Source organism: Gorilla gorilla, chromosome 1 (genome assembly GCF_029281585.2).
Source record: "Gorilla gorilla gorilla isolate KB3781 chromosome 1, NHGRI_mGorGor1-v2.1_pri, whole genome shotgun sequence".
Classification (NCBI taxonomy): domain Eukaryota; kingdom Metazoa; phylum Chordata; class Mammalia; order Primates; family Hominidae; genus Gorilla; species Gorilla gorilla.
Window position 1 is genome coordinate 199,746,850 of NC_073224.2, and position 23,399 is coordinate 199,770,248.

At 39.1% G+C, this 23,399-nt stretch overlaps 1 protein-coding gene across 1 annotated transcript in view; it reads right to left on the minus strand.

The window, feature by feature from the left end:
* Positions 1-23,399, minus strand: part of RLF (RLF zinc finger) — a 79,313-nt gene that overhangs the window by 26,886 nt on the left and 29,028 nt on the right. Inside the window, exons 3-5 of the mRNA XM_004025531.4 lie at positions 23,259-23,340; positions 18,342-18,474; positions 11,416-11,618 (exon numbers count right to left, since the gene is read on the minus strand). Of these exons, the coding sequence (XP_004025580.3) occupies positions 11,416-11,618; positions 18,342-18,474; positions 23,259-23,340 (418 nt within the window). The remainder of the gene's footprint in view (positions 1-11,415; positions 11,619-18,341; positions 18,475-23,258; positions 23,341-23,399) is intronic.

Below are 23,399 nucleotides of genomic sequence, written 5' to 3' on the forward strand. Positions count from 1 at the left end.
TAGATACAGTTAGCTTTCAAAATAATCAGGCAATTAAACAACAGTAATAACAGGCATAAGAGGCAGCCAACTGGCATAACAGAAGGTGGGTACAGGCAGCATACTTACGTTCCTAAGTTATTTTCCTGCTTAGGCTATCAATGTAAACTAGTATTCCGGCCAGTGCCATTAATATTTTATCATTACCCCTCTCTAGAATAGTGGTTTTCAATGCAGTATTTCCCTGATTAGTTCTGAGGTATACTGAAAACAATTTGTTCCTAGTAATAGATTTTAAAAATCAAAGTTGATAAATGTTTTATTTTTTCAAATAGGAATCAAAGTAGATTTAAGCTTATTCATATAATAATACTTCATTCACTTGCATCCTTGAGTAGAAGAAAGGTGGGAGTTACAGTTAGCAAACTTACATTTCAAGTAACCCTAGATATCTTTGGGAAAATCATCTGTTAGCTTCAAAGACATTACCTGGGAAAAAAGAATACTGACCAGTTTTAAAAACATGAGACTCCTTTTGAACTGCAGTAATGCTACAGACCAGTACTATGATGCTGCACGGACCTTATATATTTCTTAAAGAAATAAATGGTAACCAATGCTTCCATTTAAACCCTATCACAGTGTGTATCTGAAAGAAGGCTGAAATGTCCTGCTGAATTCTTGACAATATGTCTGATCGACTCTTCATAATGACCCCCTCCAGTGCAATCATACACCAACCAAAATACCCACACATAACCCATGAAAGTAAGATCAGAAGTGAGATTCAGATGTATACAAAGTTCTGGGAAGACGTCTCTTCAAAGCTATTTGAAAGAACTGTGCTTTAGGAAATAAAATACCTAAACAAGCAAATCCTCAATTTCTTTACACAGACTTTCTGTCATTAGTGTATTCTGAGTGTATTATCTCATTCCTTGTATAATCACAAGGATAAAGTAAAAGTATTAAGACTTTCAAAATAATCAGGCAATTAAACACCAATGGTCTAACAGGCAGCCAATCAGCATAAAAGAAGGTGGTGGAGGTGGCATATTTTAAACTTAATTAAACCTTTTGTAATTATTCCTTGTTCAGAGTTCATCTTAATCTTGATTCTTACTTAAACTACATCTGGAATTTCTATACTCCTGTTTACTTTTTCTTCTGCTCCCAAACTGAATTCCCACTGGGTCCTGTTTAAATGTATCTGCTCTATCATTTATACCTAGTGACTGTGTCAATTCCCAACAGTGTTAGGCTGGTAAGTAAATTGGATCCTGTTTGTCCTTTCCTTTCCCCATCAGGAAAAGAAACAACCATCTGCTATTGTGTCTATCAACCACATCAGATACCGAAGATGTAGTTCATTCAGGGATTAAGAATGAAACGGACCCCTGCCTTAACTGCGCCAAGAACTCTGCTGACAGATTTCTTGAGCTCTTTAAAATAGAAGTGCTTGATGTTTAAAATGTTATCTTTTCTATGTTGAAAACCTGATCTTTGCAAAGACTTCCCCTTTCAGTAATGAAAAAATATAGGAAACATCCACTTGGGACACTGAGCCACTGCCAAGTCTATAACTTTTATTAAAATCCTTTAATATGTAAAGTTAATAGCAATGTCATCTCATTCAATTCTACATAAATAAAGTATCACAACCTAAAACTCCAGGATTCCATGAAATTCTTCTGCCTTCCAGACCTACCAGATATCTGAAAGGACTCACTCTTTACCCACTAGGTTCTGAATTTTTACTTTCAGATGACCCAGTCAATTAATCTTAATTGTAAGTGTCTGGCTAAATCTTCCCCAGCAGCAGTTTCCCATTACATATGCCTATTATTGGGATACCCCCAGGTACCAACATACAATGTACTTTTATTCCCAGCTGTTGCTCAAGTTAACTCTTCTCCTGAACTCAGGTGAAGTAGATGGCAAATATGTGTGTAACTCTGCTACTTTAGAACATATGCTGAATTTAAACTCTAATTAATCAACATCTAGTGACTCACTAGTAATTTTCCAAAGCAGACTACAGATTATTTTTAATTCTGTTGACACTTAAAAAAGAAAAGTATCACTAGAATAAGAGACTGACTAATGGCTGGGCATGATGGCTCATGCCTTGTAATCCCAGCACTTTGGGAGGCCGAGGCGGGCGGATAACAGGAGGTCAGGAGTTTGAGACCAGCTGGTCACCAGTAGAAACGGTGAAACCCCGTTTCTACTAAAAATACAAAAAATTAGCCAGGCGTGGTGGCACGTGCCCGTAATCCCAGCTACTCGGGAGGCTGAAGCAGGAGAATCACTTGAACCCGAGAGGCAGAGGTTGCAGTGAGCCGATATCGCGCCATTGCACTCCAGCTTGGGCAACAAGAGTGAAACACCATCTCAAAAAAAAAGAAAGGAAAAAAAAAGACTGACTAGTTATGATGATACGATGATACTAGGGTTCCTTTAAAATAATTTTAAGATAACTTTATGTGTACTAAATGTTTTTGCATCGGTATATTTAACAAATTAATCCACATCATGATAAAAATGTTTTAAATCACACCTATATGTATAAATATGAACAGAATGATATATCACCAAGATGTTCCCAATCAGACCATGGCTTATCAATGTCTAACACATGGAAATAGGTGGTAGAGTGGAAAGAAGGCTGACCAAGGAGCCAGGTGACCTGCATTCCAGCTGCGCTTGGCCTCTCTAATTAGCTTAATGCAGGAAGGGCCTTGGAAACATTATCAGCTTGGCTTCAGTTTCATCACTTGTAGAACACGGAGGGTTAGACCAACAGATATTAAACCACTGAAATAGACTGAAAAATTTAATTCTTGTAGAGCAGAGGTTAGCAAACATTTTTCGTACAAGGACAGACAGAAAATATTTTTAGCTTTTCTGGCCAGAGAGTCTCTGTTACAACTACTCACCTCTGCCACTGTAGCACAAAAGCAGCCACAGACAAGAAATGAATGTAAGACTTTGTGCCAATAAAGCTTTATTTATAAAAACAGGTAGCTGGGTGGGTGCCAACCCCCTGTTGTGAATAGTATCAAATCATATTTCCTATAACACAGTTCCCTGCAAACTCAACACAATCAGGAAAAATCCTGTTTCCAAACATTGTTATTAATAAACCAGGAAAGATCATGTATAAAACAAAGCTTATCATCTTCCCAGACTCTCCCTTGTCCCTCCACCCATTCTTTCTTCTAATTAGCAGCAGAGCACCACTATTCTTCCAGTCTCCCAAGCTAGAAGCCTTATGAGCCTCTTGAAGGTATCTCTGTACATCCTCCTCTGTTTTTGCCCTGTCAGCAAGTCCTGTCCTTTGTCCTGTTGCTGGCTACAATCTCTTGTCCTAAACATAATACATATTCTTTCTGTCTAATCTTCCTAAAACACCACTTCAGTCATGTCACTTCCTAACTGCAAAGCCTTCTTAATTTCTACTGCATCAAATCTAACCATTAATGCAATGGAGTTTCCAAGCCCTTCTTTTTCAACCCCAACAGGTCTTATTTCTCACAAGACTTCAATAACCACTCTGCCCTAAGCAGGGTATTTATTCTCCAGTGGATCGCTGCAAAGTACTCATTAGTACCTGTGCTTTACTACCATTCAGTCATCTCCAAACCATTCTTTCCACCCATCCAAACCCCACCATTACTTAAAGCTCCAATTCAAGGATCAATTTTTCTATAAACACAGAATTCTCTATCTTTACACTTCTACTGAATTTAGGGCAGTAATCATAGAGCTTAGTACTTATCTTTCTGTAACTATTTTTGGCAAACAAACTGGGCCATACAGTTTGCTGTATTTGCTAATGCCTAATACAACATTAGAAACAAAACGGGTTTTAATTAAGCAAAGGCTGAGAGAGTAAAGTTGTTATTATTACAGGATGAGGAATCAAACCCAAAATGTAGTGTTTTGCTGCTGCTTTTGAATTCTTTTGGCATGTGTCAGGTGCTGAGAATAACCATTACTACATCTCAGTCTGATTAACTTTCCCAAACATAAAATACTGCAGCTGCTATTAGAGGTAAGCAATCTATCTCCTTACACTACCTGATACTGCAAATAAATAAATTAGCATACAGGTTTATAGTTGGTCTCTTATGATCGCCTTTTTTTTTTTTTTTTAAGACGGAGTCTCGCCCTGTCGCCCCAGCTGGAGTGCAAATGGCACGATCCTGGCTTACTGCAACCTCTGCCTCCTGGGTTCAAGTGATTCTCTTGCCTCAGCCTCCTGAGTAGATGGGATTACAGGCGCACACCACCACACCTGACTAATTTTTTGTATCTTTAGTAGAGACAGGGTTTCACCATGTTAGCCAGGCTGGTCTTGAACTCCTGACCTCATGATCTGCCCGCCTCAACCTCCCAAAGTGTTGGGATTACAGGCATGAGCCACTCTGCCCAGCCCATATGACTGCTTTTAAAAATGTAGATGAAGTCATAGGAGGCTATCTCTGTGTATACCACATTGTTTCTCTGTGCAAATTCAGGTTTCACCTCTGATCAATCTTGACTTCGACTGATCCTCCCTAGTTCTGCACCCCAGGCTTAAAGAATTCTTATACTAGGGTCTATATTTGTAAGGTGTGTAAAATATGCCAGGAACTGTGTTAAGTGCTTTAGATATTATCACATTTAAACTATCCAGCCATTTTGTGAGACAGCTACTACTGTTGTGCCTACTTTATAGATAAGGAAAATAAAGCTACCTGGCCAAGGCTGTATGGCTAGTAAATGACAATGTCAAGATTCAAGCCTACATATTTTGATTGTTGCTTTCACTTCTCTAGATGTCTTGTGAAAAACATACTCTACCTAAGCTCCTCAGTAAATCCAGTCCAGTAATGAGCCACCCACAAGCCTCAGAACTTCAAAGTCCCCTCCCATCTTTTCTGAAGTTTCCCCTCTGGGTAAACAAAAGAAATAAAAACTTGCCTGCACAACAAGTCTACTTTAAGAATCAGAATCCAGAAAGAACCAGAAGGCTGGCAGTGACAGTGAGTTGGATCATGTGCATGAGATGTGTGAGTGTCAGATTAATATGTATAAAAGCAAAGCAGAGGCAGATCACCTTGGATTTAAACCCTGGGCACACCACTTACTGGACATCTTAATACTATGGGCCAGTAATATCATCTCTCAGAGCCTCAGTTAATTTCTATAAAATTCAAAGTATTTTTGTTTTTGAGACAGGGTCTTACTCTGTCATCTAGGCTGCAGTGCAGTGGTGTGATCTCAGCTCACTGCAACCTGCACCTCCAGAGCTCAAGCAATCCTCCGACCTCAGCCTCCCGAGTAGCTGGGACTACAGACACATGCCACCACGCCCAGCTAAGTTCTGCATTTTTTTTGGTAGAGATGGGGTTTCGCCATGTTGCCCAGGCTTGTCTTGAACTCTTGGCCTCAAGCAATCCTCCCACCTCAGCATCCCAAAGTGCTGGGATTACAGGCATGAGCCACCACACCTGGCCTAAATTAATAGATTTTTATAAGGATTAGATACCGACACATTTAAAGCACACAGCACAGTGCTTGGAATAGACAAGTGAGCAATAAATGTTTTCTGCAGTTATATTTAAGATTCAAGTAGAAAGTCTGAAAAGACAGGCAGTGCAAAGCATCTTATCCTTTGATTTCTTTATCACCAGAAAGTCTAACAAATAAGAACATTTATTAATGAGGCCCTAGGTCATAGCTTCAATCCCCATTTGAGGAAACTACATGTTGTCCACTTCATAGCCACCAACTGGCTGTTTCATCTCTGCATCCCGTATCTGTGCTCCTGTCTAAGGTCATTCCCCAAAACAAAGATGACTAGCATTCTGTCTCTATCTATACTTTCCCTGCCTAGACAATCCTCTCAGATTCAAGTTACTACTAAATCTCAAAGACCAGGCCACAGTGCTTCCAAGTGGAATGTTGCTAACCCAATATCCATCCCAGAATAAAGTCTGTGAGCACTTGAAAAAATAAGTTAGTTGATAGAAATGCAAAGACTACTAGGAGCCAGGACAGAATCACAGATTCCTGGAGTCAGTATTTTGGCCACTGGGAAGTATCTCAGATATAAGTACCTCTTAAATTTCAACAAGGGGCCGGGCGTGGTGGCTTACGCCTATAATCCCAGCACTTTGGGAGGCTGAGTCAGGCAGATTGCTTGAGGTCAGGAGTTGGAGACCAGCCTGGGCAACGTGGCAAAACCCTGTCTCTACTAAAAATACAAAAATGAGCTAGGTGTAGTGGCACACGTCTATAATCCCAGCTACTCAGGTGGTTGAGGCAGGAAAACTGCTTGAACTCAGGAGGTGTAGGCTGCAGTGAGCCGAGATCACGCCACTGCACTCCAGGCTGGGTGACAGAGACTCTGTCTCCAAAAAAAAAAATTTTTCAACAAAAAAATCTGATAAAAGATTCTCACAGTGGGGAGATATGATCTGGGCCATAGCGGGGGGTCTTAGCCATTTGAAATAACTATTGACCCAAGCACTGATGCAGGATGCAATCAACCTATACAGAAATCTGAATCACAACACTGTACTTGGTTTCATCTTGGTTCATATTTTTACAAATATACAGATAGCATAACTATATTTCAAAATAAAATAAAGCTGAGAGAGAGAAATATAAAATCACAATTTTAAAATTCAAAAAGACCTCCAAGCAAAGTTTAAAAACTTAGAAAGCATGAGTGGAATGTTCCAGCTTTGACATTCTGGTCATAACTCAGGTAATAAAGCTAGAAATCCTAGTAACAAAAGATCAAGGGATGAGGCTACACCTTTCATTAATTCATTCAATAAGTATTGAGTGCCTACATGGCTAAGCATTCTTCTAGAATACAGGGATATACCAGTAAACAACCTATGTTCCTGTCCTTCCGGAGTTTACAATCTAGTGGGAGGAAATACTGAATAATCAAATATGATGCCTAGTAGAAGCAGTAATGTGTACTATGAAGAAAATACAAATAGGCAGAAAGACAAAGTGATAGGGGTCATTTTAAATGGGTTAGTATATATTTATAATAATGACAGCAGATATTTAGGGCAGAGTAGGGGGATAGGGTAATAATTTAGATGAGACAGCGAGGAAGGCCTCTCTGATATGGTAATATTGAACAGACATGAGAACATTTAGAGCAGACATGAGGTAAGGGAGTAAGCCATTCAAATTATCTTGTGGAAGGCAATTCTGGTCAGAGGGAATAGCAAGCACAAAGCTCTAAGACAGGAACATCCTTGGCTTGTTCAAAGAACAGCAAAGACAAGGTGGCTGGAGAGTAGTGGGCACTAAGATTACAAGATAAGGTGAGAGAACGTTAGAAAAGCAGCCAGCGCCCATGGCACATAGAATAAAGAATTCTGAATGTATTCTGAGTAAGATGGAAAGCTATTAGATAATTGTGTGCAGAGAAGTGGCATGGCATGACAAGTTTTAGAGAGATTATTCTGGCTATTTTCAAGATAAAATGTAGAGGCCAACAGTAAAACCAAGTATGCCAGTCCAGAGACTTCTGCATTCATCTTTGAACCCCAATGCCTAACACAGCATTTGGCATATAAACTCTAAGGTAAATACCAACAAGGATAATATTCCTTATCCTATGTCTTTAATATAATATTACTGGTAGTACACCAAACTCAGGTTTGAATCCCAGCTTAACCACTTTAGCTTTGTAACCTTGAAGCACACAACCTAATCTGAGCCTGACTTTCCTCATCAATAAAATGGAGCTACCTCAGAGCTATTGTGCTGATTAAATGTAGCAAAGTATATAAAGCATTTAGCATGGTGCCAAACACACAGTGAGGACTAAAAAAAACCCTCATAAAAGCAAAGTCCAAATATCAGGAATATCAAGAGCTTAGTTATGGACATGTTAAATCTGTAAGTAGAGATGGTAATTAGGCAACTGGATATGGGTCTGGAGTTTGGAGGAGGGAACAGGGCTGGAGAGAAAACTTTTGGGAGTCAGACCATAGTTGGTATTTAAAGCCAAAGATGAAGGAAATAAGCCTAGTTAAGTGTAAAAAGAGAAGACCCAATGACAGAGTCACTGGGTACTGCAACATGTACTCATTAGACAGCAAAGTAGAACTGAGAAAGGAGTAATCAATGAGGTAGACAGAAAACTGAAAGTCATCATTAGATTTAGTGATATGGTATACTGCCAGGGGCAAAGGTCATATTAGAATGTCTTGAAAGAAGAAAAATGGGCTGGGCACCGTGGCTCACGCCTGTAATCCCAGCACTTTGGGAAACAGAGGCGAGTGGATCACGAGGTCAGGAGATGGACACCATCTTGGCTGACACGGTGAAACCCCGTCTCTACTAAAAATACAAAAAAAATTAGCCGGGCATGGTGGCGGGCGCCTGTAGTCCCAGCTACTCGGGAGGCTGAGGCAGGAGAATGACGTGAACCTGGGAGGCGGAGCTTGCAGCGAGCCAAGATCGTGCCACTGCACTCCAGCCTGGGTGACAGTGCGAGACTCTGTCCCAAAAAAAAAAAAAAAAAAAAAAAGAAAGAAAGAAGGAAAATGTTCAATAGTAAATTAAGACAATTTGTTAAAGAAATTATGCTTAAAAAGCCAGAAGGAAATGGGGCAGTAGCTAAAAGTAGAAACAGGATCTAAAGCAGCGTTATTTTTATTTTATTTTATTTTTTTGAAGACAGAGTCTCGCTCTGTTGTTCTGTTGCCCAGGCTGGAGTGCAGTGGCGTGATCTCAGCTCACTGCAGCCTCTGCCTCCTGGGCTCAAGCAATTCCCGGGCTCAAGCAATTCTTGTGCCTCGGCCTCCCTAAGTGCTGGGATTACAGGCATTAGCCACCACCTCTGGACCTAAGAAGAGCTCTTTTTTAAGGACAGAATAAATAATAGCATAAATGCCAATGGGGTGGTTATAACAGAGACGGGGAAATTGATGATGTAATAGAGAAAAGGAGAACTGCTGTAGCATTATCCTTAAGGGAGACAACATCAATTGAAATACAGAAGTGAGGGAGGCTGGCCTTAGCTAGGAGAACAGATATAATTTATCTCTAGTAACAGAAGAGAAGATGTACATTCATAGATGCTGGTAGATGAATAGATGTTTCAGAGACAGACCTTATGAAAATTCTCTTATTTATCTTCTCAGCGCTTCAATTTTTTTCAGAGAAATAGGGAGTTAAGTTCAGCAACAGAGAGTGAAACAGGGCAGAAAGTATTACAGTATAGTTTTGAAGAATAAGAAAAAACTATGCAACTATCTAAGAGAGGGAGAATGAATGGGTTAAAGAAATATAGGCTGGGCGCAGTGAGTGGCTCACACCTGTAATCCCAGCACTTTGGGAGGCTGAGGTAGGCGGATCGTTTGACCCTGGGAGTTCGAGACCAGCCTGGGCAACATGGCAAGACCCTGTCTCTCCAAAAAAATAAAAAATAAATAAAAAATAAATTAGCCGGGAATGGTGGCATGTTTCTGTGGTCCTAGCTACTCCAGGGGCTGAGGTGGGAAGATCACCTGAGCCCAGGATTTTGAGGCTGCAGTGAGCAGTGTGTGCCACCACACTCTAGCCTGGAGTAAAATTAGCTGGCAGATTTTTCTCCATGTAAATTTGGCCCCATGAGTGCAGGTAAACACATAGAGAGTAGGTGAAGATTTAGGGATAATCAGGATACTGGTAGTCAAACAAGTACAATTAAGAGAGAGACCAGTGGCTGGGAGCAGTGGCTCACGCCTGTAATCCCAGCACTTTGGGAGGCCGAGGCGTGTGGATCATGAGGTCAGGAGTTCAAGACCAGCCTGGCCAAGATGGTGAAACCCCATCTCTACAAAAATACAAAAAAATTAGCCAGGCATGGTGGTGGGCGACTGTAATCCCAGCTACTCGGGAGGCTGAGGCAGGAGAATTGCTTGAACCCAGGAGCCGAGATCGCGCCACTACACTCTAGCCTGGGCAACAGAGCGGGACTCTGTCAAAAAAAAAAAAAAAAAAAGAGAGAGGACCTCTCGCTCTTTGAGAGTGATGATGATGATCTGACAATGACAAAGCAGAGTTAAATAGGGAAGTGAATACATAAGGGGGATAAGGGAGAATGAAAAGGTGACAAGATCAATAGATCTTGATTGATCCTGGTGGAGACTGTATATTAAAGGGAGTAAGGTAGAAAGATAGACAATTGTATTTGGAGAGTAAGATATTACAAGTAAAAGTTTCAGAATTACTACAGCATAAAACCAGATCCTTGGGACTCCTACATCTAATAAAAAATTTCAGTTCAGAGTAAGAATCCATATGTCAGAATTGAATGGCAGATAAGAGGATTAAAGGTAGATGATGAAATAAAGCTTAAGAATCTCTAGTTTTTTTCTGTATAATATGTCAAAAACCATTAGAGAAGTCTAACTCCAAATTTAAGAAACATAATAATTGAGGTTTTTTTTTTTTTTTAAAGGATGCAATCTGATAGATAAAATAGTTGTTTTTTGTTTTTTTGAGATGGAGTCTCACTCTTGTCACCCAGGCTGGAGTGCAGTGGCACGATCTCGATGCACTGCAACCTCCACCTCCCGGGTTCAAGCGATTTTCCTGCCTCAGCCTCCTGAGTACCTGGGATTACAGGCGCCCACCACCATGCCTGGCTAATGTTTGTACTTTTAGTAGTACAAGCTGAAGCAGGTGGATCAGTTGAAGTCAGGAGTTCAAGACCAGCTTGGCCAACATGGTGAAATCCCGTCTTTACTAAAAAGTACAAAAAGTAGCCAGGCATGGTGGCGCATGCCTTTAGTCCCAGCTACTTGGGAGGCTGAGGCACAAGAATCACTTGAACCCGGGAGGCAGAGGCTGCAGTGAGCCGAAATTGCACCACTGCACTCCTGCCTGGGTGACAGAGCAAGACCTTGTCTCAAAAAAAAAAAAGACTCAACCCTTATTTTCCATGATATCCAGTTTGGCCACTTAATTGTTCAGGATGTAGTCATGGAATCTAGAGTCCTATACTTTTCTGCTTACAAAATTAAATATATAAAGTAACTTAAGCTAAAATTAAGTGCCATTTTCTTTAGTTTGTCCCTTGATGCCATGATTAACAACTTCTGCATTCCCCAAACATGGAGACGTCATTACTTTAAAAAGAAAAAACAACTTTCACATTTAAAGATTTCACAGCAAATCATCACCCAAATAAGTAAACATGCCTCTGTATATTCTTTAGTTAATCTACTTTTCAAATCCACTCTAAAATATTACATTCTATCTGTCGAGCAGTTAAATATACAATTAAAATCATACATTTTGGTAGCCTGAAAAAAATGAATCTTGGTTTTCATTCTAAAGGGAAAAAATAAACCATGCAATATATATATAAATCTATTAAATTAATACCAAGTTTGAATGACGACAATTATTTACTTTACTCACCTCCTTAATAGCATCTTCATTAGGGAGCATAGAACATAAACATGTGATATAGGCTTGCTGAAAAGATGACACATTTGAAATTTCTTTAGATTCTGCACATAGTTTTGATAAAGCAGTAGCCTGGGGGATGCAGTTAGATTTCAACAAATGTTTTATTCGCATTTGCAGAAAGGAAGGTCCTTCTTGTGCAATCAATTTATTGACTAGAAAAAATGAAAAATAAAACAGTTTGACAACATACCACATAACATGTCAGACTTGCTAAGATGAAAGTTTGAGATCTTTTTATTTGATTTTTAGTTAATAAAAATTTAGTTTATATAAATGAGAAGTTTACTCTGGTCTCAATATTCATCTAATAGAGATGACAGGAAAATTAAGAAATAGTGAAATGAACTATAAGCATAAATGCAAGAAATGAAGCAAGTAACCTATGTAATCTTAACAACTATCAACTGAATGCTTATGAGACATCAAGTTTTAAGTTGCAAATTTTTATATACCTCTCATTTATTCTTCACACCACCACCAAGGCAAGTATTATTATCCCCAGTCTAAGGTTAGGAAAATTAATATTCACAGAAGTTAGGTAACTTGCCAAGGATTCCAAAGCCAGTGGTGCTCTTTCCTCTAAACCAGGCATTTCTCAAAGTGTGTTCCACCGACCAAAAGACCTGAGAGATAGTCCTAGAAAAAAAAAGGATTCCTTGGTCAAATCTCTGAACAGTCCTGCAATAAAGAAAACTGTTCGCTTTTATTTAAAAACCCAATGTTTCCTAAACTGATTTGACCAGAGAACCCTTTTATACATATTAGTAACCTGTAAAACATGTGTTCCTGGTTCAGTACACACTTTGGAAAATGCTACTCTGAAAGCTTCAGAAGTACTGAAGCTCAGTACTTCTGAGCTGTACTGAATATTAGGCACTTGGCATTGACTGTACAGTGCTCTGGATGAGCCCTCAATTTTTTTTTTTTTTTTTTTTTTTGAGATGAAGTCTTGCTCTGTCACCCAGGCTGGAGTGCCGTGGCGCGATCTTGGCTCACTGCAAGCTCCGCCTCCCGGGTTCACGCCATTCTCCTGCCTCAGCCTCCTGAGTAGCTGGGACTACAGGTGCCCGCCACCATGCCCGCCTAATTTATTGTATTTTTAGTAGAGACGGGGTTTCACCGTGTTAGCCAGGATGGTCTCGATCTCCTGACCTCATGATCCACCCGCCTTGGCCTCCCAAAGTGCTGGGATTACAGGCATGAGCCACCATGCCCGGCCGAGCCCTCAATTTTTGAATAGTAAATATCCAACAAGTATGTGACATCACTACATAGTATTACTTAAAGAATAGAGGTGAGAATATTGCATGTCAAGCCAAGTGGTGAGTAAACAAACTGCTTTAGGTGGTTAATCTAAAACAGTATCTCTCAGACTTGAAAGTGCCTAGATCACCTAGGGAGCTTATTAAAATGCAGATTCTGATTTATTAGGTCTGGGACCTGAAATTTTGCTTTTCTAACAAGCTCGGTTGCGGGGGGTGGGGGGGTGTGAGGTGTGTGTGTGGGGTGTTTGTGTGTGTGTGTGTGTGTGTGTAGAGTAGCAATGGTTTATACTAAGGATAAACCACTGGGGTGTGTGTGTGTGTGTGTGTGTGTGTGTGTGTGTGTAGAGTAGCAATGGTTTATACTAAGGATAAACCACTGGGTGTGTGTGTGTGTGTGTGTGTGTGTTTGTGTGTGTGTGTAGAGTAGCAATGGTTTATACTAAGGATAAACCACGGGTGTGTGTGTGTGTGTGTGTGTGTGTGTGTGTGTGTGTGTGTGTGTGTGTGTGTGTGTGTGTGTGTGTGTGTAGAGTAGCAATGGTTTATACTAAGGATAAACCACTGGCCCAATTTTAACTACATATCAGAATCAATCATAACATTATCCTTTAAAATAATATAAAGAAAAACATATATATATATATAATCACAGATTTCAAAAGGACAGAAAAAGCTATACAATTAAAGTTTTTCTCCCTCCTACCCTGACCCCAGTGCTCTGGTTTCCCACCCTGAGAAACAACAAGTTTCCAATTTCTTGTTTATCCTTCCAGAAATATTCTATGAGTATGGAAGACATTTTCTTTTGCCACTTAATATATGATACAGGTTATTCTATCATCTGTGCAGTTAGAGCTACCTTCTTATTTTTAACAACTGAATAGCATTATGTGGTATGGATGTGCTATAATTTATTTAACCAATCCCCTACTGATACACTTGCAGGCTGTTTCCAATCTCTGTCAATCATCAATAATGCTGCAACTTACAACCCTATATACAGGTCATCTGAAACATGTGAATAAATCTACAGAACAAATTCCTAGATGCGGAATTGCTAAATTAAAGGCTCTGTTCATTTGTAATACTGACTCATACTGCCAAACTGCTCTCCGAAAATTGTACCAATTTATATTCCCATCAGCAATATGTAAGTGCCCACTTCCTAAGGCACTTCAAAAAGTTCTGGATTCCAGAGCTCCAACTCTGGAGATTATGATTTAGCAAGTGGAGTCTGGACCTTGGGATGTATGTTTTTTGGTTTTAAATTCCATAGATACTCTAATATGTAGTCAAGGTCAAAGCATGGAGGGAAAACAGGTCACAATCACTTGGACTTTTCCATTTTAGTCCCACAGTTACTAAATTCCACAAGATGAACTCACAGTCATACCCTTCACTCACATAGCTCCTTATTCCCTACTTCTATTTTCAGCAATGATATTCTCTCAATTATACAACAATAAAATTTTGGCATTATCTTTCCTTGATACTTCCTTTCCTCAAGGAAATCAACTTAGTTATTATGTCCTAGTAATTCTTTTCTAATTATCTCCAATCTAATTCATGCCTATTATTTCCTGTCACATGTCTCCCCTATATCCTATTCTGCCTGCCTAACATCAGATTCTGCTCTATTTATCTGCCATATGAGGTTTTAAGCAATTCTGCAAATCCCACAGGAAGCAACATACCTGATAACAGGCGTATTACCTACACAACCTATCGCCTTACAAATTCCCACAGCATTTTACTTCTTTCCCCACATTTAGTTTTCTTGAAGAACAGTGATAAGGGATTACAGTGTACAAACGTTAACATTTCAGGTTTTAGAATCACTGATCTGATGTTGAAACCTGATTCTGACACATAGCTGTGAGACCCTTGGACAAATTAACTGACCTCTCTGAGACTCAAGTTTCTTCATCTGTAAAAAGGTTATATCCATCTCACATGGATAAACAAATTAAAGAAATACTAGAAATGCAGATAAGACTCACCACAAGGCCAAACATGGAGTAAATGTTTAATAGTACTTACTATTGTCTCTGATATCTCCTTTATTACACTGTCAGCAATTTGTGAACAAATATCATGTCTTGTTAGCCTCTGTATTCCCTACAGCACTAAGCACAAGGCCTTGTATATTACGGATGTTTAATAAACCATGCTGAAGGGTCATCACTCTCCAATCAAAAACATTTTAACGTCACCTCACCTGGGCTCAAATTCTGCCTCCACAATTTTAACTACATGGTCTTGGGTATGTGTAATCTCTCGCCTGTTTCATGGATTACATGAGATATGAAAGCACAAATACAGTGCCCAACACATAGCAGGCACTCTGAAAATCATAGCTATTATTTCTATGTGGTAAGCTATTTTATTCAATAATTATAACTACAGTTAAACTGCTGCTAAATCAATTTTAACATATAGCTCAATCTTGTATTTTACAAATCATTTGAAGATATCAATCTTTAAATTTCTTTATTGAAAGGAAATCTACCATATGCTTCAATATTTACAACAATATGTCTCACTCCCAATCACAATCCTTTCTGTATCTCATTTCTTCAAACATTTCAATACAAAATTTTTTTTTAGTTTTTATACCCTTCCTTCCATCTAGATTTAACAACTGAACTGGTTTGCCACATTTCTTTGCCTTCTCTTTTTCAGAACCATTTAAAAGAAAGGTGCAGACATCTTATACTATATACTTCATTATGTAAAAACAGTAACACTTAAGATCCAGTTGAAAAACAGCTCTGCCGGGCACGGTGGTGCACGCCTGTAATCCCAGCACTTTGGGAGGCTGAGGCAGGTGGATCATCTGCGGTCAGGAGTTCGAGACCAGCCTGACCAATATAGTGAAAACTCATTTCTAAATATAAAAAATTAGCCGGGTGTGGTGGCACATGCCTGTAATCCCAGCTACTTGGGAGGCTGAGGCAGGAGAACGACTTGAACCCAGGAGGCGGAGGTTGCAGTGAGCCGAGATCACACCATTGCACTCCAGCCTGGGCAACAAGAGTGAAACGCTGTCTTTAAAAAAAAAAAAAAAAAAAAAAGAGGCCGGGCGCGGTGGCTCACACCTGCAATTCCAGCACTTTGGGAAGCTGAGGGCAGATCACCTGAGGTCAGGAGTTCGAGACCAGCCTGACCAACATGGAAAAACCCCATCTCTACTAAAAATACAAAATTAGCCGGGCATGGTGGCACATGCCTGTAATCCCAGCTATTCGAGAGGCTAAGGCAGGAGAATCGCTTAAACCCCGGAGGCAGAGGTTGCAGTGAGCTGAGATCACGCCATTGCACTCCAGCCTGGGTAATAAGAGCGAAACTCCATTTCAAAAAAAACAGAAAAGAAAAACAGCTCTTCCGTGGCATCTTTACTGATCATGTCAGGTGAATATCAGGTAAAATTATCAACAATTGGCACTTATTACAGAAGACAATCAGTGAGATGAACATCACTGCTTTTTGGTATCAAATATGTTAAATATCTGGCCTGCAGGGGCAGCAGAGATATAAAGAAAGCTTTTTAATCTTTTGACCTGAAATTAGATTAAGGGCCAACTGTGAAAGGAGGCAGGCTACATGTTACCCACCACTTATACTGTGGTCCTCAACATAATTCCTTGGATATGTAGGTATCATGTACCTATTCAGAGTCTTAAAGATAGTGAGTGCTTAATTAATATTTACTGAATAAACAAGATACCAAGAATGTTAGGTAAGCAATGCTTCTCCCCATTTCTTGATGTTTTTCTATGTTAAAAATGATTCATTACTGTTAACTCCAGAGGTGGGGTGACACAGTTGATTAGTATATCAGGGGAAAATACACTAAGGATGTTTAACTCAACCCCACCATTTTTTCCTCTTGGGCTTGGGCCTGCCTGCACAAAACATGCAATCTCCTCTGCCCCAGTCAAGACTTATCTGGACAGGATCTGCCCAATTCTGGGATGTTTCTGAAATTACCTGGTTCTAACAGCTTTTGTCAATAACAAAGGTGATACTTTAGCCTCTATCTACCTACATTTACAAGGGGATGCCGTTTATTGAGGACCTCAATGGAAAACTATAAACACCAATCTTTTTCTGTTTAACAGCTCTTTTCCTTATTCTTTTTTTGTCAGTGCAACTGGTAAGCACTAGAATGATCAGAGGAAACAGATCAAGAGAAAATCTAAGTGCCTTTATGCCCATCTTCTCACTATACAGAGAGGTCCAAACACCATGTATATGGTAGGTGCTCAAGCTTGGTGAATGGATAAACTAACTGGGATATTTTAAAGGATCGACAATCAAATGGCTAGTTCTAAGACCTAAAGATATCTCAAAATGTGTAATAATTGTTCTAAAGTCTGTTTTTATAGCAAAAAATGTACTTAAAAGAGTGTAACCCTTTGAACTTTCCACTAACTTGACGTAAATGAAGTTACAGTTGTTGGCTCTATCAAAGAAGATACTTTTGTGTATCTAAAATGCAAATGTCAATTCAAATCCATAATTTTTCTGGTCTTCGATTGACAATTTTGCAAATAAGATATTTCATTCTGGCCAGATATGGTGGTTCATGCCTGTAATCCCAGCACTTTGGGAGGCTAAGGCAGGAGGATCTCTTGAGTCTAGGAGTTCAAGACCAGCCTAGGCAACATAGTGAGACCCCCATATCTACAAAAAATAGAAAAATTAACTGTACACAGTGGCGCATGCCTGTAGTCCCAGTTACTTGTGAGGCAGAGGCAGGCAGATCACTTGAGCCTGAAAGGTAGAGGCTGCAGTGAGCCATAATTGTGCCACTCCAGCCTGGGTAGCAGAGTAAAACCTTGTCTCAAATTAAAACAAAACAAAACAAAAACAACAAAAACTTCATTCTTTGCATCTCTCTATAAAACAATGAATTCCAATTATTTCATATATATAAAATAAAAAAGAAATTTTTTTCATGGCCCTCAGTTGTTGCAGCCAATAAAAAAGGTATAAGCAGACCGGGCGCAGTGGCTCGTGCCTATAATCCCAGCACTTTAGGAGGCCAAGGCAGGTGGATCACAATGTCAGGAGTCCGAAACCAACCTGACCAACATGGTAACGCCCTGTCTCTACTAAAAAATACAAAACTTAGCCAGGCGTGGTGGCGTGTGCCTGTAATCCCAGCTACTCAGGAGGCTGAGGCAGAATCGCTTCAACCCTGGAGGCAGAGGTTGCAGTGAGCCGAGATCCTGCCACTGCACTCCAGCCTGGGTGACAGAGCGAGATGTCTCGGGAAAAAAAAGAAAAAAAAGAAAAGAAAAGTATAAGCAAAGCTCTACCACACACCAAAGATTACAGCAGATTATTCATTTCTATCTCAGGAACTTTGTATGAACATTGCTACTCAATGCAAAATTTAAAAATGAGTGCAAAGGGACTTAAAACTAACAGTGCAAGAATCCTTACTTAAGCAAAACATTAAATGCTAATAGTTAATTTTTACTACTCAAAGTAAAAACAGAAAGACTAGATATATACACAAGTTAAATTCCCAAAATTTTAACCCATAATCAATTCCAACTTTCTCAGAACTAAATCTTCATCCAATATAGTCTTAAGACTTACCTTCCTCCGTTTCTACTGGCTGTTGAGACAGAACTTTAAGAAGAACTGGGTTTTTCCACACCCCTTCCTTGGTAACATGAACCAATATTTGTAGGTTATTATTCCCAAATTCCAATAATGCATCATGTGACTCCTAGAACAAGAACAGCACACCCAGAAAATAAGTTAACAATATAAAAATTAGTTTTACCTTTTCAACATATCTGATACACCTAGGAATTGAAAGAACCTATACTTTGGATTTCCTAAAAATAAGTAACCAAAAAAGACTATACTCAAAGCCTTGTGAAATTCTGTTGCTGTCTTTTTTTTTTTTTTAAAGACAGAATCTTACTCTGTCACCCAGACTGGAGTGCAGTGGCGCAATCTCAGCTCACTGCAACCTCCACCCCCTGGGTTCAAGCAATTATCCTGCCTCAGCCTCCTGAGTAGCTGGAATTACAGGCGTCTGTCACCGCGCCCAGCTAATTTTTGTATTTTTAGTAGAGACAGGGTTTCACCATCTTGGCCAGGCTGGTCTTGAACTCCTGACCTCGTGATCCACCCGCCTCGGCCTCCCAAAGTGCTGGGATTACAGGTGTTGAGCCATCGCGTCCAGCCTCTGTTGCTGTTTTTAGAAAAAAACTAGGATGGGGCCAGGCACAGTGGCTCATGCCTGTGATCTCAGCACTTTGGGAGGCCGAGACCGGTGGACCACCTGAGGTCAGGAGTTCAAGACCAGCATGGCCAACATGACAAAACTCTGTCTCTACCAAAAATACAAAAAATTAGCCTGGCGTGGTGGCGCCCACCTATAGTTCCAGCTACTCGGGAGGCTGAGGCAGGAGAATCACTTGAGCCTGGGAGGCGGAGGTTGCAGTGAGCCATGATTGTGCCACTGCGCTCCAGCCTGGGTGACAGAACAAGACTCCGTCTCATAAATAAATAAATAAATAAATAAATAAATAAATAACTAGGATGTTTTCACTAAGTAAAAGAGTGCCTTTAAAATGTTTTCCTGAATTCCTCCCTGGTAAAATTATCACAATTCAAGTTAGGTCCTTGCATTACTGTTGGATATTTGGAGTGCCCTACTATTAGGATACTCATATTACTAGCAGACTCTGAAGACTTGAATGATAGCCCTGGTGGAGGCTGATTTTTTTTTTTTGGTTTTGTTGGTTTTTTTTTTTTGGAGATGGAGTTTCGCTCTTGTTGGTTCAAGCGATTCTCCTGCCTCAATCTCCCAAGTAGCTGGGATTACAGGCGCCTGCCACCACGCCTGGCTAATTTTTGTATTTTTAGTAGAGACGGGGTTTTGCCACGTTGGTTCTGGCTGGTCTCGAACTCCTGACCTCAGGCGATCCACCTGCCTCGGCCTCCCAAAGTGTTGAGATTAAAGGCATGAGCCACTGTGCCCATTTATTTATTTGAAAGCCATTGGTGCCGCTTTCTTTTAAAGAATTCTGCAGTATTCACACAGGCTGCCTGTTCCTCTAACAGGAATTACAGGAGTATTACTTAGTGACACAAATCGTTATATAATTGTTTAAATTCGTCTAAAAAATTGCTATTTAAATGACAGGTGGCTCTATATAAAATGTCCTGAAAAGTCTAAGTTATTAACTCAGCAAACAAAATGTATTTACCAATAGTTTGTTCATTAAAGTTCTTATATTCAAGGGTGAGGGAAAAGGAGTCAGAAATGTAATTCAGTATAAATGATTACGTATATGTTTCACTGTCCTCTATTACTACTGAGGATTATTGATTATGGTGAGCTTGTTCCCATGTTCTAAAATTCTAATTTGTTTCCCTTATTTTAAACTCCTGAAATTCTCTAGGAACATAAGCTTCCATTTACGTCAACATTTCTTTGGAAAATATAAGCCAAAAATGTTCACAGGCATAAGAAAATAGTTTAGTATTCACTCAAGTGAAAACTACAAGATATAAAGTCTCCCCCATCCCTTAACTTTCATGTTAAAATTGGCTTTTACTACACATATACACCCACCCACACACCCACCCAATATGTTGCATTATTTTCCACTGAGAAAGGACTTAAAATATGGAATTGATACAGAAAGTAATATTTCTAATTATTAGTTCACCAATAGCAATATTTAACAAATGCTGCAATTTTGCTTTAACAGCTTGACTTGTCCTCAGGCTTCTTTCTTCTTAACTTAGAATGACTCGCGTTTACTTTGGAGTGAGGAGAAAGAGTCCATGTGAAAAGTTAAAAATTTGAGGTGTCAGGTTTATTATATTTATAATGTCTAACTGACCTGTACCATTACACTTTAGCAGAAAATACTACCACCCACCATGATATGCAGCAACTGAAATAAAAAAAAACAGTTTGAGTTTCTTTTTAAAAGTTCCCTACTTTCTCATTTGTTAAAGTTCAAAATACAGTTTACTCAGAATAAGAATGGTGTGTAATCCTTTGTTACCAATAGACATCTAATATAGCAAAGTTATTTTTTAAAAATAACATTAAATCTACAAAACTACAAAAACGATGGTAGCATTTCAAGAATAATTTTAAAACTTCAATTTGTTTCTTTTTAAGGTGGAAATATCCTAGCCCAGTTCTTGAAATCTACAATACAGAAATAATAGCACAAGATGCTCACTCTTTTTTTTTTTTTTGCTAAGACCACTCTGCCACCCTTTTCAAGATGTTCACTCTTGCACCATTTACAATAAATAGCAAGACATTGGTCAATTAAAGGCACAACCACAAAACAGAATTCTAGGTGATCATCAAAACAGGAGATCTACATATGCAATCTTAGATATATGTCCATGATTATTATGTAAAAAACCAAGTTGCAGAAAATAGGCTCTCATTTTTCATTAAAAAATCATTTGCAGAGTGTATATTTTTATGTCCATAGGAAAAAAGTTACTCAGCTGTAAATAGTAATTGAGAAATATTCTACCTGCAGCCTGCTCTGATAAAAACTATTCTCTTACCAAAAGTATCCTTAATACCATTTGCTGCCTTGTCCATTTATAATATAAAACAAGAAAAATTAAGGGCTTTTTATCTTTTGGATTTCAACAGGGATCATGTCTTAACATTTATTTGTACCCCTACTACATTTATTTACTGAACACATGTTAAAAAATATATCCTACACATCTGATAAACCTGAAAAAGCTTATGCAAGTGGAAAAAGAGGCAACTATTTTATTCAAGCAAGCTATCTAAGAAAAGAATAAAGAAATATGAGAGATTTCCCTCTAAAAAGGATAGAGGTTGAGTATCCCTAATCCAAAAATCTGAAATCAGAAATGTTCCTCAAATCCAAAACTTTGTAAGCATCAACACGATACTCAAAAGAAATGCTCACTGGAGCATTTCGGATTTTCAGATTAGGGATGCTGAACTACTAAGTGTAATGCAAATATTCCAAAATCCAAAATACTAAGCATTTGAGATATGGGATACTCAAACAGTATTAATATAGTAGTAATAGTCCTAATTAGGATTTGCCCTTCTAGAATGCCATATGCCAGAACAAAACGACTGGCAGGCTTCAGAACACAGAGTGACAAAAATCAAAGTGCTACGCATGAAAGATGATTTTAGCAGCTGTACGGATATGTGAGAGTATTAGGACTGCATTACAGGGCTTTAAATAGGCCAAGAACATGACAAAGAATCCTCTTCTCACTAAAGAGAACATTATATCATTTCATTTTGGGTTATGTATTCCAGAGGAAAGAAATGTTCAGATAAGGAAGTGTGTCTGTTAATATGCACGTCTTTATTTGTGCCTCCATGAAACAGGTCTAAGCTGTGTCCTCAAGGAAGTAGTTAGCAAAGTAAGCTCAGGGTTTGAAATCTGTGTGTAACTTTGTCCAAGCTAATTAACCTCTCTTCACCTGTCTCCCCATTTGTAAATGGAGATTCAAATAACTCTCATACTATAAGGTTTGTAATTTGATTAGAAGATATAAAACAAGTAAAACGTAGTGTAAAACAGTGATTGGTACATAATTAGTGATCAATAAATGAATGACTGCATGCATTTATTTTTAGAGATGAGTCCTATTATTTTAGGGATGAGCCCTGTCACCCAGGCTGGAGTGCAGTGGTGTGATCATATCTCACTGCAGCCTCGGACTCTTGGGCTTAAGAGATTCTCTTGCCTCAGCCTCCTGAGTAGCTGGGACTATAGGTATGTACCACCATGCCCGGTCTATTATTTATTACGTCTTTTTTTTTTTTTTTTCGAGACAGAGTCTCACTCTGTTGCTCAGGCTGGAGTGCAGTGGTGCGATCTTGGCTCACTGCAACCTCTGCCTCCTGGGTTCAAGCGATTCTCCTGCCTCAGCCTCCCAAGTAGCTGGGATTACAGGTGTCCGCCACCATGCCCGGCTAATATTTGTATTTTTAGTAGAGACAGGGTTTCGGCATGTTGGCCAAGCTGGTCTCGAACTCCTGACCTCAGGTGATCCACTTGCCTTGGCCTCACAAAGTGTTGGGATTACAGCCGTGAGCTACTACACCCAGCCAGGTACAATTCTTAAAGTGTTAGGAAGAAAAAGGTGAACCTTAGATGTAATGAAATAGTGTTTTGTATATTGAAGGTTACCAATAATAAGTATGCTACGAAGGATACAAATACTGTTACTTTATAATCGTGTATGATTTTGATAGCTTTATGCTGTCTAAACTTTATGTTTGGATAATGAAACTTTTTTGTTGATTTCTAACTATGTAGAGGCAAACAAAACCAACTTAAAAAAACCCATTTTTAATACATCCCCTTCATGTGAAGGGCCTTTTTATCATTTCATGACCTAATATCAATATATAATAAACTTGTTTTTGTTCTAAGTTTCCAATTTTAGTTTGCTGGGAGTAATTAATTAGGTGTCTTGGATACAGAAAACTTTTCTGAGTTAAAATCAACTCACCTGTAGAGACTGAAGGAATGGTAGCCAGACTTCACACGGCAGTTCACTTTCAGACACTGAAAGCAGTAATTCAAAACAACTCCTACAATAAAAATGAGTAAGTATATAAAGGTGGTTATAGTAATAATTAAGTAGAGTATG